General features: G+C 41.0%; 1 protein-coding gene across 4 annotated transcripts in view; it reads right to left on the reverse strand.

Moving 5' to 3' along the window:
• The window catches only part of IGF2BP3 (insulin like growth factor 2 mRNA binding protein 3), a gene marked incomplete at its 5' end in the record, with an annotated part of 114,701 nt that overhangs the window by 921 nt on the left and 100,497 nt on the right, over nt 1–13,283 (reverse strand). For 3 of the 4 annotated variants that reach the window (XM_082479406.1, XM_082479404.1, XM_082479403.1), the window contains 4 exons: nt 541–654; nt 2,004–2,135; nt 5,777–5,851; nt 10,208–10,327. In XM_082479406.1, the coding sequence (XP_082335532.1) occupies nt 541–654; nt 2,004–2,135; nt 5,777–5,851; nt 10,208–10,327 (441 nt within the window). The remainder of the gene's footprint in view (nt 1–540; nt 655–2,003; nt 2,136–5,776; nt 5,852–10,207; nt 10,328–13,283) is intronic. The other variant, XM_082479405.1, reaches the window with a different exon arrangement.

Genomic DNA, 13,283 nt, shown 5'->3' on the forward strand with positions numbered 1-13,283 from the left:
GAAGGTCAGACTTACAGGACTTACCAGCCCTCCCATCTCCTTTCTGAACTACAAGTCACCTGTAGCAAAGTATCAAAAGGAATTGATCTGAACTAAGACTTAAGTGAGGGAAGGAATCTTGTGATCCTTTTCTTTATGATATTAAATCAACATATCAGGTGATGTGGACAAAATGCATATATAGGTGCAGCTTTTGTCAGGTACTATGAGATGGTTTGTATCTCCCTTCCATCTGAATTTCAGTCTGATCACAACTTGGGTTTTCTTTTGCTTTGAAAGTTTCAGCAGTGCCAGAGCCTACGTATATTGACAGAAGAATTTAAGAAGATTGTTTTACACATGTAAAAGTGCAATATTGTTATAAATCTCTCTCATAGGCTTCAGGAAAGTTTATCACAGCAAGACAATTAGAGGAGCCTAGCAAGCAGTGCTTTCTGTATCCTGAGTAAAAGTCTTCCATCCCTTGGCTCTGCACATGGATATAAAAGACAGACCACGGAAACATCAAGGTAATACAGAAATTCATTCCAGTCTTCCTACCTGGCATGCATAGAAGTGACCAGTTATTTTCACAACCACCTGATCGTTTTCATCAGGTGTCTGGTCACGAGGGACTACAACTTCTGCACTTGTCAAGTTTTGAAGCTCATTTACCTATAAATAGATAGAAGTAGTCAGAAAATCTCAAACAAATATCCCACAACCACCAAGTCTCAAAAGATACTGCTGACCACAGGAACATCATCCCCTAAGTTATGTTCAAAAAAAAAAAAAAGAAACCCACTAACAGAAAGCGTCTTTGTGCAGCAGTGTGCGCTTTGCAAGATGAGCCTCTTATGTTTTTAACATAAATTAGCACCAAGTTCTCTAGGTTTGTAGAAGTGTTTTAAAGACTAAATACAACACACAGAAGGTGTTAAATACATGACTTAAAAAAAGCAAATAGATGCCACAGTGTTTACAGTTGAGTTTACAAGTTTAAGGTCAGAAGACTCATACGATGTATAATGTAGGGAAGAAAAAAATGTCAAAGTATTTATACATTTTTCCTTGAAAAACCTCCACAAGATGGAGAACTCTAAACATAGCAGTGAGAAGTGTCCAAATTATTTTCAGAAGCCTATCAGCTTCCATCGTATTAAGTAGAGGTAAGGTTACAGTCTTTGTCTTGTTTACACTCATTTTATTTTAGAAATGCATAGCATTACTTCATCAAAAATGTTTGAGAGGAATAACTTTTCAGCTGTTTGTCCTTAAACCTCTTACCACTGCAAGCAACAAAAGAGGCCACATTGCCTCCTTAAAACTTCAAGACCCCGCTGCACTCAAGGATGGAGACCCATTTCTTTGCAAATATCATCTAGCTCCTGACTTACAAACATATGAAAATATTACAGTACCAGCACCTTTTCAGGACTGAAAAAAAATCTCAGTGATGTTATTTTATGCAACAAACCGAGCCTAAGAAATGCCATCAATTAAGTTGAACCAAATTTTTTTTTTTTTTTTTTAATAGTGAGGTCTGAACATGTCTTAATTTCCTACCACTAATTTAGAAATTATGCTTTCATTCAGCTTTGGCCAGAGATGCCATCTCTGTACACACTGGATTTGATTTTAATTAAATGAGATTAGTGAAATCTTTTTGCAAAATCTGGCACAAGCCAAGGTTCACAGAAGCAGGTCTTGAGTGGGAACGTATTCATTCTAAACAGAAGAACTGCATTTCTATTAATAAAAGCCCTGCAGGTCTGACTGGGACTATCGATTTTTGTTAGACTTTTTTTTTTAATGAGATAAATCATTCCGAGATCGGCTTCTCTTGACTCCACTCTAGAAGACAGGAGAGCTTCACAAGAACAGCTAAGAAAATAGCACCTGCTTTAACATAACTTCACAGGATTAGATATTAGTTAGTTAAATGTTTAAGCCTTATACATATATACACACTGAAATAAGATACATAACTGAACAACATTAAAAGTTTTATTTCAGCTACTTACTGTTTTGCCTCCTTTACCAATAACTCTACCAGCAGCATAGGATGGCACTTTTATATGAGCCTCAAGTTTCACTTCTTCTTTAGGTCCAAAGAAATTTTCTTCCTTAAGTTTTCCATAGATTCTCCCTTGAGCCTGCAAAAACCCTCTCAGAGAATGAGCTTATTGAAATCTAGTTAACTTCAAGAAATTCCATGGAAAGGAGAATTCTCAGTACACAACGTTGACAACGTGTTTTCCCTAGTAAATACAATAACTATTTTTCTAAAAGAAGTCTTTGTACCAAACTAGGAAGCACCACTGTCCAACTTGGAAGATTGCATGATAAACCAAGAAATCATGGAGCAATTTAACAGAGATTGTTATTATTCTGCTTTTTAGTAGAAATATTGCTTTCAAAAGAAACTATTGCATCTCTGTAGAAGTAAAGAGTGGTGGAGAGAAGACCTGTCTGGCTGAAGCATTTTTTATTACACCCAAAAGCACAAAATGCAATTATTTGGCTCAGAAACCCATTCTTTTAAGGATGCTAAATAAATTAAAAAAAAGCCACCAGAAAAAAAAACAAACATGTCATGGGATAAAGACTCCAATTAAAGCAAACAGCTTACTTTTAAAATCCATTACAACATGTTGTTCAAAAATAAATAAATCTGAGCTTGGTGAATTTTCTGATGTGAAAAATCAAACTGCCTAGATGTAAATAGCACCATGGGAACAGTATGACTCCGACCAGCACATGGTTTCCTTTTCTGGTGAACATGCAAGTGCCAGGTAGCAAGAAGAATGTCCTCCTAGACTAAGCTCATGAATCTTGCTGAGTTTTAAACACATCTATTTCCTTATTCCCTCCCGTTCATCAGTAAATTCTTGAGAAATGGTAACCAGATCTTCTACTCCACATCTTCTGCGGCCATCAAAAGAAGATTTCTATTGAGATACTGAAGAGAGATGCTCTGTAAAGACCATAAACCTAGGACCACAAAGCCTTTCCAGTTCAGATTCTCTATCACCTTCTTTAAATCACACTCACTAGCCCTGTCACTCTGTACACGCTAAACCCAACCATCTTACAGGCCACAACTACAATGGAATAGGAAAAGTCCAAAAAGATCACACGATGTGATAATTATTTTAAGTAGTGGCGGCTTATTTTAGATTATTTCTAGCTCACGTCCTAAAAGTCTACTCAAGTTCATGCTACTCTAGAATGGGTAAGATGTAAGACATTTTGTGACCTTGGAACTGGAAGTACTCAGTAATTTGGGTAAGTCAGACTCCACCTGAAGAGTATGGAAAAATCTGTAGTGCGTGGCTTCGACCTAGGTAGGGTACTGCAGGTCATGGGACCCTGTCACAGAGGACGAAAGCTATCATCTTTCCAGTGAGACAAAAAGACTACACAAAAGCGCCATACAAAACCTCAGTTCAACTACCACATTCTGGCACCATCAACAGCCCTTGAATCAGAGATTCCTGCTCCAGGAAAACTCTTTAAAAAGGTTTGCCAAGAGCAGATAAAATACCGCTCCCAGCCATCACCTTGAGCTGGAGATTTTGAATTTTTTTCCAAATTTATTAGATAGAAGCTGGCATAGATTTTTATTTCAATAGTAATGCTTTTTGTGTGCATAACACCTTGACAGCCTGCACAGGCTTCAGGGCTCAGTGGGAGAGGTACTATAGGAAAAAAGCATGCATTATTGCTGAATTATAAAGCAAGATGGGATGTTCACTTTTTAAAAGAGAGTAGATATATTTCCAACATCCCAAATCTTTCAGCTCTTGCAAAAGTCTTTAAAATAGTGGCTGAAATATGTTGTCTACACTAGATTCCACTTTGCTTGCACATGTCCCAGATCCAAGGCAACATGATCGTCTCTGAATATTGGTGTCACAGGTATGCCTGAACTCCAGGGAGCACTGCAGCAGCAGCTGTAAACAGTGGCATATTCTCTTCCCGTTGCCTCGCTAATAAATAGCCCTGCATACCGCAACGTCCTCGGGCTACTGCAGCTGAGGAAGAAAGGGGTGCAGCCACTGCAGCTACCATGGACATGAATCACAGACAGCAGAACACAATGTAGTAGGGAAAGGATGCCAAAACTCACAGGCTCTGGGATGACGCCGCCTCTCCGAGAGCTGGTTACTCATCTGAGCAGCAGCTATTCCCTCTTCAAGTTGTTAGGCACAAAGAATGTAATCTGGGTGCACAACAAGCAATAGCCTATGCTCAAAGATAAAGTCCCTTCTTAAACAGACCTTAAGGACAGCATTACCGAAGCTTGGCCGTGACTATAAGGCATGCTTCGGGTTAACGGTGGTGATAAAGGACTGAGGACATTGCTCAAAAAGTAGTAAGAGACTACAAGGACTAGAGCTGAAGGAAGCCCCACAGGATAACCCCTCTCCTTCACAAGACCAGCATTCTCAGGAGCATTGGCCGTGCTAGTACATTGATCCTTCTTTGCAAGCAGAAGCCCAAGTGTAGAGAAGTAACTGATAGATGTGGTTTTAACCAAAATAGGGGGTACAGAAAAGGGAGACTTTCATCCTTGCATGATCCAGGTTGGGGAGAAGAGCTGGCAAAAGAATTCTGTGGGACTTCAAGTCTATCTTAGGGACAAAGCCTGAGGACAAGCCTTTGCCCACATGAAAAGTCAGGGTAAGGGACACCCTGACTACTTCAGCCTGCTACTGCTTGAGGGCAAGTTCACTGATACCTGGTAGAAAGAAAAGTTAGCCAGAATCTGACCTTGTGCTGATCCTAGCTTACAAGAGCACCCTATATGTGGAACATGCAGTGGCCAAGCCCACATGCACACAGAAAACATCAAGAGGGCAGAGCTTCTAAATTATGCTTTGCCGCCTTCAATAGCTTCTCAAATGTACATGGCAACTGTGCAATAATCCCAAATGCATCTAGTTTGCAATTACAACTGCAAAATACCTGCCCTGATACTTCTCCAAAACTCCTAAAGGCATTAATGAAACTGATTCTAGATATGCCTGAAGTTTGTGCACGTCTTTCTTGCAAGATGCCCTGAAGCAAAAATACAAAGACAAAAATGAGAACAGGCAAGAGAATGATGCCAGGACATGAACTCTCAAGTGACTTTCTACCTGCTCTGGGTCTCATTTGTGATGAGGCCAGGCTGCTGCACTGAGCTCTCTGCATCACTTAACATGGTCAGCTCCTTTTGAGGTAACTAGATTTATCTCTTGGCACTTAAGGCAGAAGGCCACTCCAGAACTCAATTTGAACATAAATGGAATAATCAGGTTGAGTATCTCCTTGTAGTTGTAGTGGAAATACAATTAGAAATCTTGTGTTTATCTGTAGAACTACCCAAAAAGCATTTTCCATTTGGCACGCCAACAGTAACCTGGGAAGACTCAGTCTCTCATCTTGTCAGCTTTGTTTTTTCAATTAACACACTAAACTTGCATGTATTAAGACAGGCTAGAAAGACCAAACTATTGTGCTTGTAGATAAAAGGGAAAAATTAGGAAAGCAATACGGCCACATTTTCATGCTAGACTTGATTCTAACTTAAACAAAACTCCCACCAGTTTTCAGGTGACCAGAACGTGGCCTCTGATACTACTGCATTACTCATATATTCCTATGACATACCTTTTGGCAAAAGGAAAGCAAAAATCAAGTATTTACTAACATTCTGAGTAAAATTGCTTGGAAGCAAGTGCTTTGTTTTCAATATTGTCCCTTACAGTCCAGAGGCCACTACAGGCTGACAAGTTTTTATATTTCGTACCTTGAACTGAGCTTCTGGAGGTCCAGTGATGATAACCATTCTCAGCTTGGCATCTGGTCCTTCAGCAGGGGCAATCTGGAATGGATAAACATAGCTTTTGGTAGCTGTCTTTTGAAGGAATAGTTTAAAGCCACCTCCTCCCCATTTCAGTCTCACATTCTGTTCAAGAGTGAAAAATTATTCGTTACAGCAGCATCAGCATTACACTTCAGTCATGATGGGTTTGTTCTCTTTAAAATGCATTAATTAGCTATAATGAAATATGGAGAAATTGGCTAAACCATAAGCAAATTTACTTCTGAAAATTAAAGGCATAGTTACTCATCCACATATGGCAAAATCCCACAAGCCATTTTCATGTGGCTATGAGTGATGTAAGACATGCAGCCTTCAAAAAAGACAAGTATGGTTAATAGCCCGAGATTCTCATCCCTACCCACTAACTTAAACAGTCTTTCTAACAAGTTTTGCTCATTAGCAAAAGTTTGCATCCATCCCCCTGAGAGCAGAAGATCACTTTACTGTTGTAACTAATCAGATCCAAAACATTCCTCTATACTGGACAATGAGTTCGCAGTTTCCAAACGGTTTGTATCTACAGGCATTTATTTGTGTGACCCAAATAAAAATTAAGCTCCACCAGAGATGAGACAGAGAAGCCTGTAGGGTCTTTAGCAGTTCATGTCACCACAAAAGTAAGATTTCTGTGGGTGTTGTTCTCAGACTCCAGTGGCATTAAATAATTCAAACTAGCCTCTGACATTCTGGATGAATCTTTTGTTTATCACAACTGACATTTCCATTGTTGCGTCTAGTATTACATAGCCACTGTTGAATGGGCAATATATTAAACACTACAGGATTTCATCTTAGCTGTTGGCATAGGGATGTTATTCATATTTAACAGCTGTAGTTTATTTCAGACAAATTACCAGTCACCATGCATCATTTTCACTAAAGAATTTTGCTAACCAAAGTTTATATAATTATTCATATTGTACCCTAAGATGGAGAAGACGTTACATACTAGTTATCTGGTTTGCATATTTATTTTTCATATGATTTCTGCATTCCGATTGGCTAAAAATACACATTCATTTTACAGCAGTACTTTTATATGACATGACGTTGTGGTAAGGGCAAGCACAGACTAAACCCATTCATTCTTTGGAACACAAGTATTTTAGAGGGGCAAAATTTCAAGGCACATTTGGAGGCAGCTGACTGAACAGAGGTCAGCCTGCTAATTGCCATTCACGTAAAATGGACATTGTAGTTTGCCTCTCAATCACCTCATGTTTTCTTAGTGAACACCAGCACCTTTATAGAAATTTTAGGAAAAATATTTTCCATCAAACCTTCGTTACATCTTACACGCCTTTAAGTGTTCTGGGACATTTCTTGCTTTGCTTTCATCTTAGAATGTCCTCTTCTCCACAGCTGGAGTAAAACATGGGTAAGGGCTGGGAAATAAATTTCTACCAGCTAACGTTTCAATGTCTGACAGGGCAACCTAAGAGATTTTAGTGTTAATTTTGTCTGCCTGCTCTTGGAAGGAGAAGTTATATACAGACAAATAGTATCCACCAAGTGGTGAATTTGTAACTTCTGAGAGAAATAGTTTTACATTCACAGAATCACAGAATTTTCAGAGTTGGAAGGGACCTCTAGAGATCATCTAGTCCAACTCCCCTGCTAAAGCAGGATTGCCCAGAGCACATTACTCAGGACTGCATCCAGGCGGGTCTTGAAAATCTCCAGAGAAGTGGACTCCAAAACCTCCCTGGGCAGCCTGTGCCAGTGCTCTGTCACCCCACTGTAAAGAAGTTTTTCCATGTATTTGAACGGAACTTCCTGTGTACTAACTTGTGCCCGGAAAACAACCAGTCTTCCTTCCACATGCCAAGTCACAAGCTGACAAAGTCACACACCCAAAACCTGCAGTGCTCATCCCGGCTCCCTCAGAGACAGGAAGAGCTACTCTGGGAATAATTTGCAACCAAGGAGACGCCAATGGTCCCCAACAGGTCCCAGCACTGTAATACAGGACGGGCAGCAGACAGCCCAGAAATCTCTGCCTGGCTCCTTCACTGAGTAATTCAGTCTGCTGGGGCCCCACGCCAAGGCTGCATTGCCAAGCAACGACCCCTCACTGGCACAGGGACACAACCTGAACCTGTCAACAGCCACAGGCGCCTCTGAAGCGACCGGCTGGCCACTAAAGCCTTATGCAGAACTCCTGTGCATCTGCAGCTTATTTAGTCTTACTTCGTGGCTAACGAGTTTCATCAGATCTACAAAGCTCGGCACGAGCACAAACAAGATGCATGTGGATGTAAAATGTTTTCATCTGTAACGATCTATAGCAAAACTCCAAACAAGTTCAGAGTGTCATGCACAAGGACTTACTTCCTCCACACACAAAGTACAATTACTGCAGTTTGGCAAGTTAAAAGTTAGTCAGGCAGCACTCCCTCCAACTCTTAGCTAAAAGCACAGATTCCTTCATGATTCACAATTTTTTATTTCGCCCAAAAGTTATGATAAAGGGCAGGTGGTCAACACAAGGGAAGTTCAGAAATTTTGAATAAGTCACCGCTGTCATGTTGAACACTTACTTTCACACAGAAGCCAGTGTGCTGCTCCATGTTGTTCAATCAGATTATAGATGAAGTTGCATTTTTATTTTAATCGATAAGTATACATGCAACTTCCCAATTTAGCAAGCATACCCTATATCTTTGCAGTTCTGTTAAGGTTTAATCTTATTTCCACAAAAATCATTTTTACTTTTTTCCTACTGAAGGAACAAAAGACCTTTAGGAAACTTTTAACTGAATTTCAATTAATAGAGATATGTTAAATGCATTGGGTAGAGGGGTGCCAGCCAGTAGAGGAAGCCTGAGGCCACTGTTAGCCAGATGCGTGAGAAACACAGGAAACTCCCTTTCCACTGAACTGTCTTCCAAGGACCAAGTGAAGAACTAGTTTGGACAGGTTCTTGGAGGTCCAGGTTATTTCACATTTCTCTCTCCACCTATCAGTACCTTCCGTTACCACTTAATTTTTAGATACAAACTATGGGAATGGGGAGAGAAAGAGGAAGTACACAATACATCACATCTCCATGCAAGACAGATTTGATCAAGAAAAATCAACACGTCTCGCTGTCTTCTATTCCATTTTTTCCCCTAAAAATATGATTATTGGTGCTCTACTAATGTAAACCATCTGTGTAGTATAACACGTATTTAATGTACTGCTCAATAAAGGATGGAACTGGGCAGCGTGCCAGTGGGCTGACTGGCCAGTAAACGGATCAGCATCCGGCAAACCACACACAACACTCATTCATCAAGGTTCCCCAATTATTTTGTTCTGCGCACTTTGATGAACACCTTCCAAGCCAAGCCAACCCTTGCTGGCTTCACCGAGCTCAACTCAGCATAGCCAGCGCCTGCCCCTCTGCCCCTGACCTTCAGCACATCCCTGCTCCATTGAACAGGCCACATCTCCTGAGCAAAGAGAACTGAGACCACGATGTTTGCTTCATCTGAGCAGGAAAATGTCACAATCTAACAGCATGTAACAAAGCTACATATTGCACTTTTCTTTTTTAAATTTAGGCCAAGACATTATCCGTACAGCAGAGAATAGCAGAACTGACTATTTACAAGAAAAAAGATCAAGCGTTAGAGAAGATACTTGTTGTTTTAACAGTATTAGTAACAGTAACCCAAGGTCTTCTACAACTGCAACTGGCACTAACCCCTATACACAGCCAAAGAGGATTTCGCCAAATTGGCTAAAATTCAAACTTAAGCTTGCATTAGGTCAACTTCTGCAAACGATCTTGTTCTTAGCTACACTGAGGTGGTCAACACACAGACAGCCAGATGTTAAAAGCAAGCCGTCAAGGTAAGCGTGATGTTAAGGAACCGACCGACCCCAGGAGCTTGGAGTACCTGGGTGATTTTAAAACACGTACGCTTCAGCCTGGAGCCATCTGAGCTTGACAACCCAGACCAATCCATCTGGAACAGAGCAAGAGCAGCCACAGCAGTAGGAGACTTCACCTGTGCTGCTGTTTTTAGAAGGGGAATTCACCTCACCAATTTTCATTTTACCGAAAGCAAGAAGAAAGCCTTTTAGCAGTGCATCATTAAGACTTAAGCCTGTTTCTAAGAAATCGAGACCACCAAAGTAGTTTTCTTTGCAGCTTATATTTCACACCTCAGGAGACGTTTGAAAACATGCTTCTAATTATCTTGTCTCAAGGAAGATTAAAAGATGATTTATAAACAAATGTACCATTTATCACATCACATTCTAAGCACGGAGTGGGGGAGGACGTTCACGAAAACATGGCTTGTGCAAACTTGCTGAAAGTGTCATATAGAATATACAGAAAGTTAGTCAGTGTAATAATACCTTAATAGATGCGCCTGCGAAACGAGAAAGTTGTTTGATGTGCTGTCCCTGCTTGCCAATAATAGCTCCAACTGCCAAGGCTGGGATGAACAGATGAACAGTCTCAGACTCGGGCTGTTGCTGTGGGGAAGAAGGAAATATGCAGTGAATGTTTTTGAACATTACGAATCAGACTGACAGGAAAACGGGTAGGGAACAGGCATGCATGGAAATGAGGGGGAAATCTTATGATGCCCTGTGATGTCTGAATATTAAGGGTCTGGCTTTTTCTGGGAAACACAACATTCACAGAACATGAAAGAACAGGTTGAGCCAGAAGAGGATTCTTTCGTCTTTTTTTAAAATTGCAACTGTTTTATATGTTTAGAGTTTTAAAAAACAATCGGGGTGTTGCTTCTTCACGAGGCTTTCCATTCTTACCTGTCACTGTCCGGATGCTCTTCCGCATGCAGGACTCTGCAGACGAGGCTGCTACAAGTGGAGGGCCTACAGCCTGAGCAAGCAAACTCTTTCTAGTTTTCCCAGGTTTGGTTTTTTTTTTTTTTTAATTTTAGATTGTGCTGAGAGCGGCACAAAAAGCCTCAGAGTTACATATATGCTACAATTTCCTTTGTGTGGGAGTGATCTGGAATGATAGCCAGCTTGAAAACTGCCAGCGATTCCTCCTGTGTAACATTATGCAACAGTTGGAGCCTTGGCAGCAGGCCTCAAGCAAGCTAGTAAATTAAACCCCAGATTAGACATTTTTAAAAGCAAGAGGACCCTAACATTGAGCCCACTGGATATCAGGCACCACTGCAGTTTCCTATTGCTTTCAGCCAGACGCCCCAGCTGGGGAGCACAACATAACACTTGAGATCCTCTGTACGTGCTGCATAACGACGATGGAACCGCAGGGTTACATATGCCACGATAAACCATAACTATTTTATCAGCCTCAAAAGAGCTCATCTCGGACTAACGGAGCACCACCGAACCATTAATCCATCCACTTACGTTAGGGTTACTCCTCAAAAGCATTTCACACAAGCCCTTCTTTGAACTAGGAGGTTTTTTTAAGACACACACCACCACCCCTTTTAAAGCATTTCTTCCTCTATGTAGCCCTTTAATGTATTTTCAAAATTTGTTTTGTTCATCCTCAAGAAAATAAAGGCAACAAGCCCCTTTCTTGCAGAGGTATTTGAAGACAATGCCACCATCCTCATCCTCACTTTCTCAGTGCCCACCATGCAGACCAGCCCGAGCACCAGCGAGCAGAGCACACGGGAGCAACCATGCTTATTTAGCTTTGCTCACTTGCATATTTTGGTAGGGATACAGGCCCACATACAAAAGCTCACCAAAGCAGCTTTTTCTGGGATATTTTCAGAAAAAGAAATGCTGTAAGCAACACAAAGCAAAAAGCAGCTGCAATCCTAAAAAGGCTATCTCCACTTTTTTTTTTTTTTTAAATTTCAATTTCAGTAACTTCTTTCAAGGGGAAGCAAAGTCCCATTGCATTAACCGCAAACAAATCAGAACAAAATGCTTGTTTCCAAGTTTTACCACTTTATTTTTGGTAAACACAAGTCAACTGTAACCTCAGGGGAAACAAATTCCAGGCACAGCTCCATGTACCAGGTGAAGAAACCCCAAAAATAGGATATTGAGAATAGAAACACATTCTGCCAGTTGCTTTAGGTGATTGCAACAGTTACACAATTTACCCTGTGTTTTCACACCTACAAGGCATCAGGATTCACAGTCAGTGTATGTTGATTTAAGCCCACGTTTTCCCTGGACACAGGTTGCTGCCCTCCACGCCCAGCCTCCCCACTCCCCTGCGAGCTTCGTGGCCAGCAGGACTGCAGGTCCAGCTGATTTTTAATGCAGGCCACGAGTCCCTGACTCAGATAACCAGAGAGCCACACAAGCGGCAGTCCTGGAACAAGGGAGGAAGCAACAACAATTAGGTCAGGGCACGGGAAAAGGTGGGAACACCCCTTTTAATCTGCCTACAGATCGGTTTAAAACAATCTCAAAACTACGCCCTGAAACTACGTATTTTTAATGAAAGATACCAGTCACTTCAGTATATATGTTAAACCGCTTTCCAGAAGATTACTCATTTTCTCCTCTTATTATTACAAACATCCTGTGAGTGCACTCACAGTAAGTCCTTTTACACGTTCATCACGAATCCAGCAAGATTTCCAGTAATTTGGAAATGCTACTGTAGGTACTTAGTTGATCTCACCACTGTTTCTGAATGGATACAAATTCATGAGGCATTTGGGTTTGTTTTTTTTCTGGTTTTGTTGCAAAGACCCATACTAACTGCACCGGGTGTAGAGGCAACCTCTTTCCAATCCAGGTGCAGGCAGCTTAGCCACCCCTTGCTCGCTCATCACCTTGACTCCTACCTTCAACCGTTCGCACATGCTCCAACTCCTGCAGAAGTCCACTGCCAAAGTCTTCTCTTCCGCATGCAACTCCAGCCACCCTCTTCCAGCTAAACTTTGAGCTAATGCACACAAACTTTCCAGCTAATTCGTACAGCACTGCTACAAATCAAACACGTATCTTGACTCTGTTTGCAAGAATTTACACAGCTTCTACCTAAATCCACCTCCAGACACATTTCTCTACTGTAGAAACAAATCAAACTTCATTAGTTTTGTTTGCAGATATTTCCTGCCTTCCCTCTGTTGCCCATCTGCCTGCAGCAGTTTTCCCGTCTTCTTCCCAAAGCTTGATATCCAGCCACTTTCTTGGCTAGATTCAATTCACCACTGAAATTCCTTTCTGCTGTCTCACCCTTAAACATGAAACACAGGCAGCAAAGGCAATGAAAGACAGAAGATGTACACGTGTCTTTCCAACTGTAAAGTCAGATTACTGTAGTGCTCCCCCTCCCCATCCCTCCTCCTAATTTTGACTTATTGATACATTTCAAATTTTTTTCCTGAAAGACCTTTTTTTACTCTTCTTGTGTAAGCGAGTGAGGTTCTTTAAACTTCCATTTTGGTGTAATAGTTATATATGGTTATTACAGAACAGTGGAGAATCTGTCAATATTGAACTGTTTCAGATT

Source organism: Vanellus vanellus (genome assembly GCF_965231255.1).
Source record: "Vanellus vanellus genome assembly, chromosome: 2".
NCBI lineage: Eukaryota > Metazoa > Chordata > Aves > Charadriiformes > Charadriidae > Vanellus > Vanellus vanellus.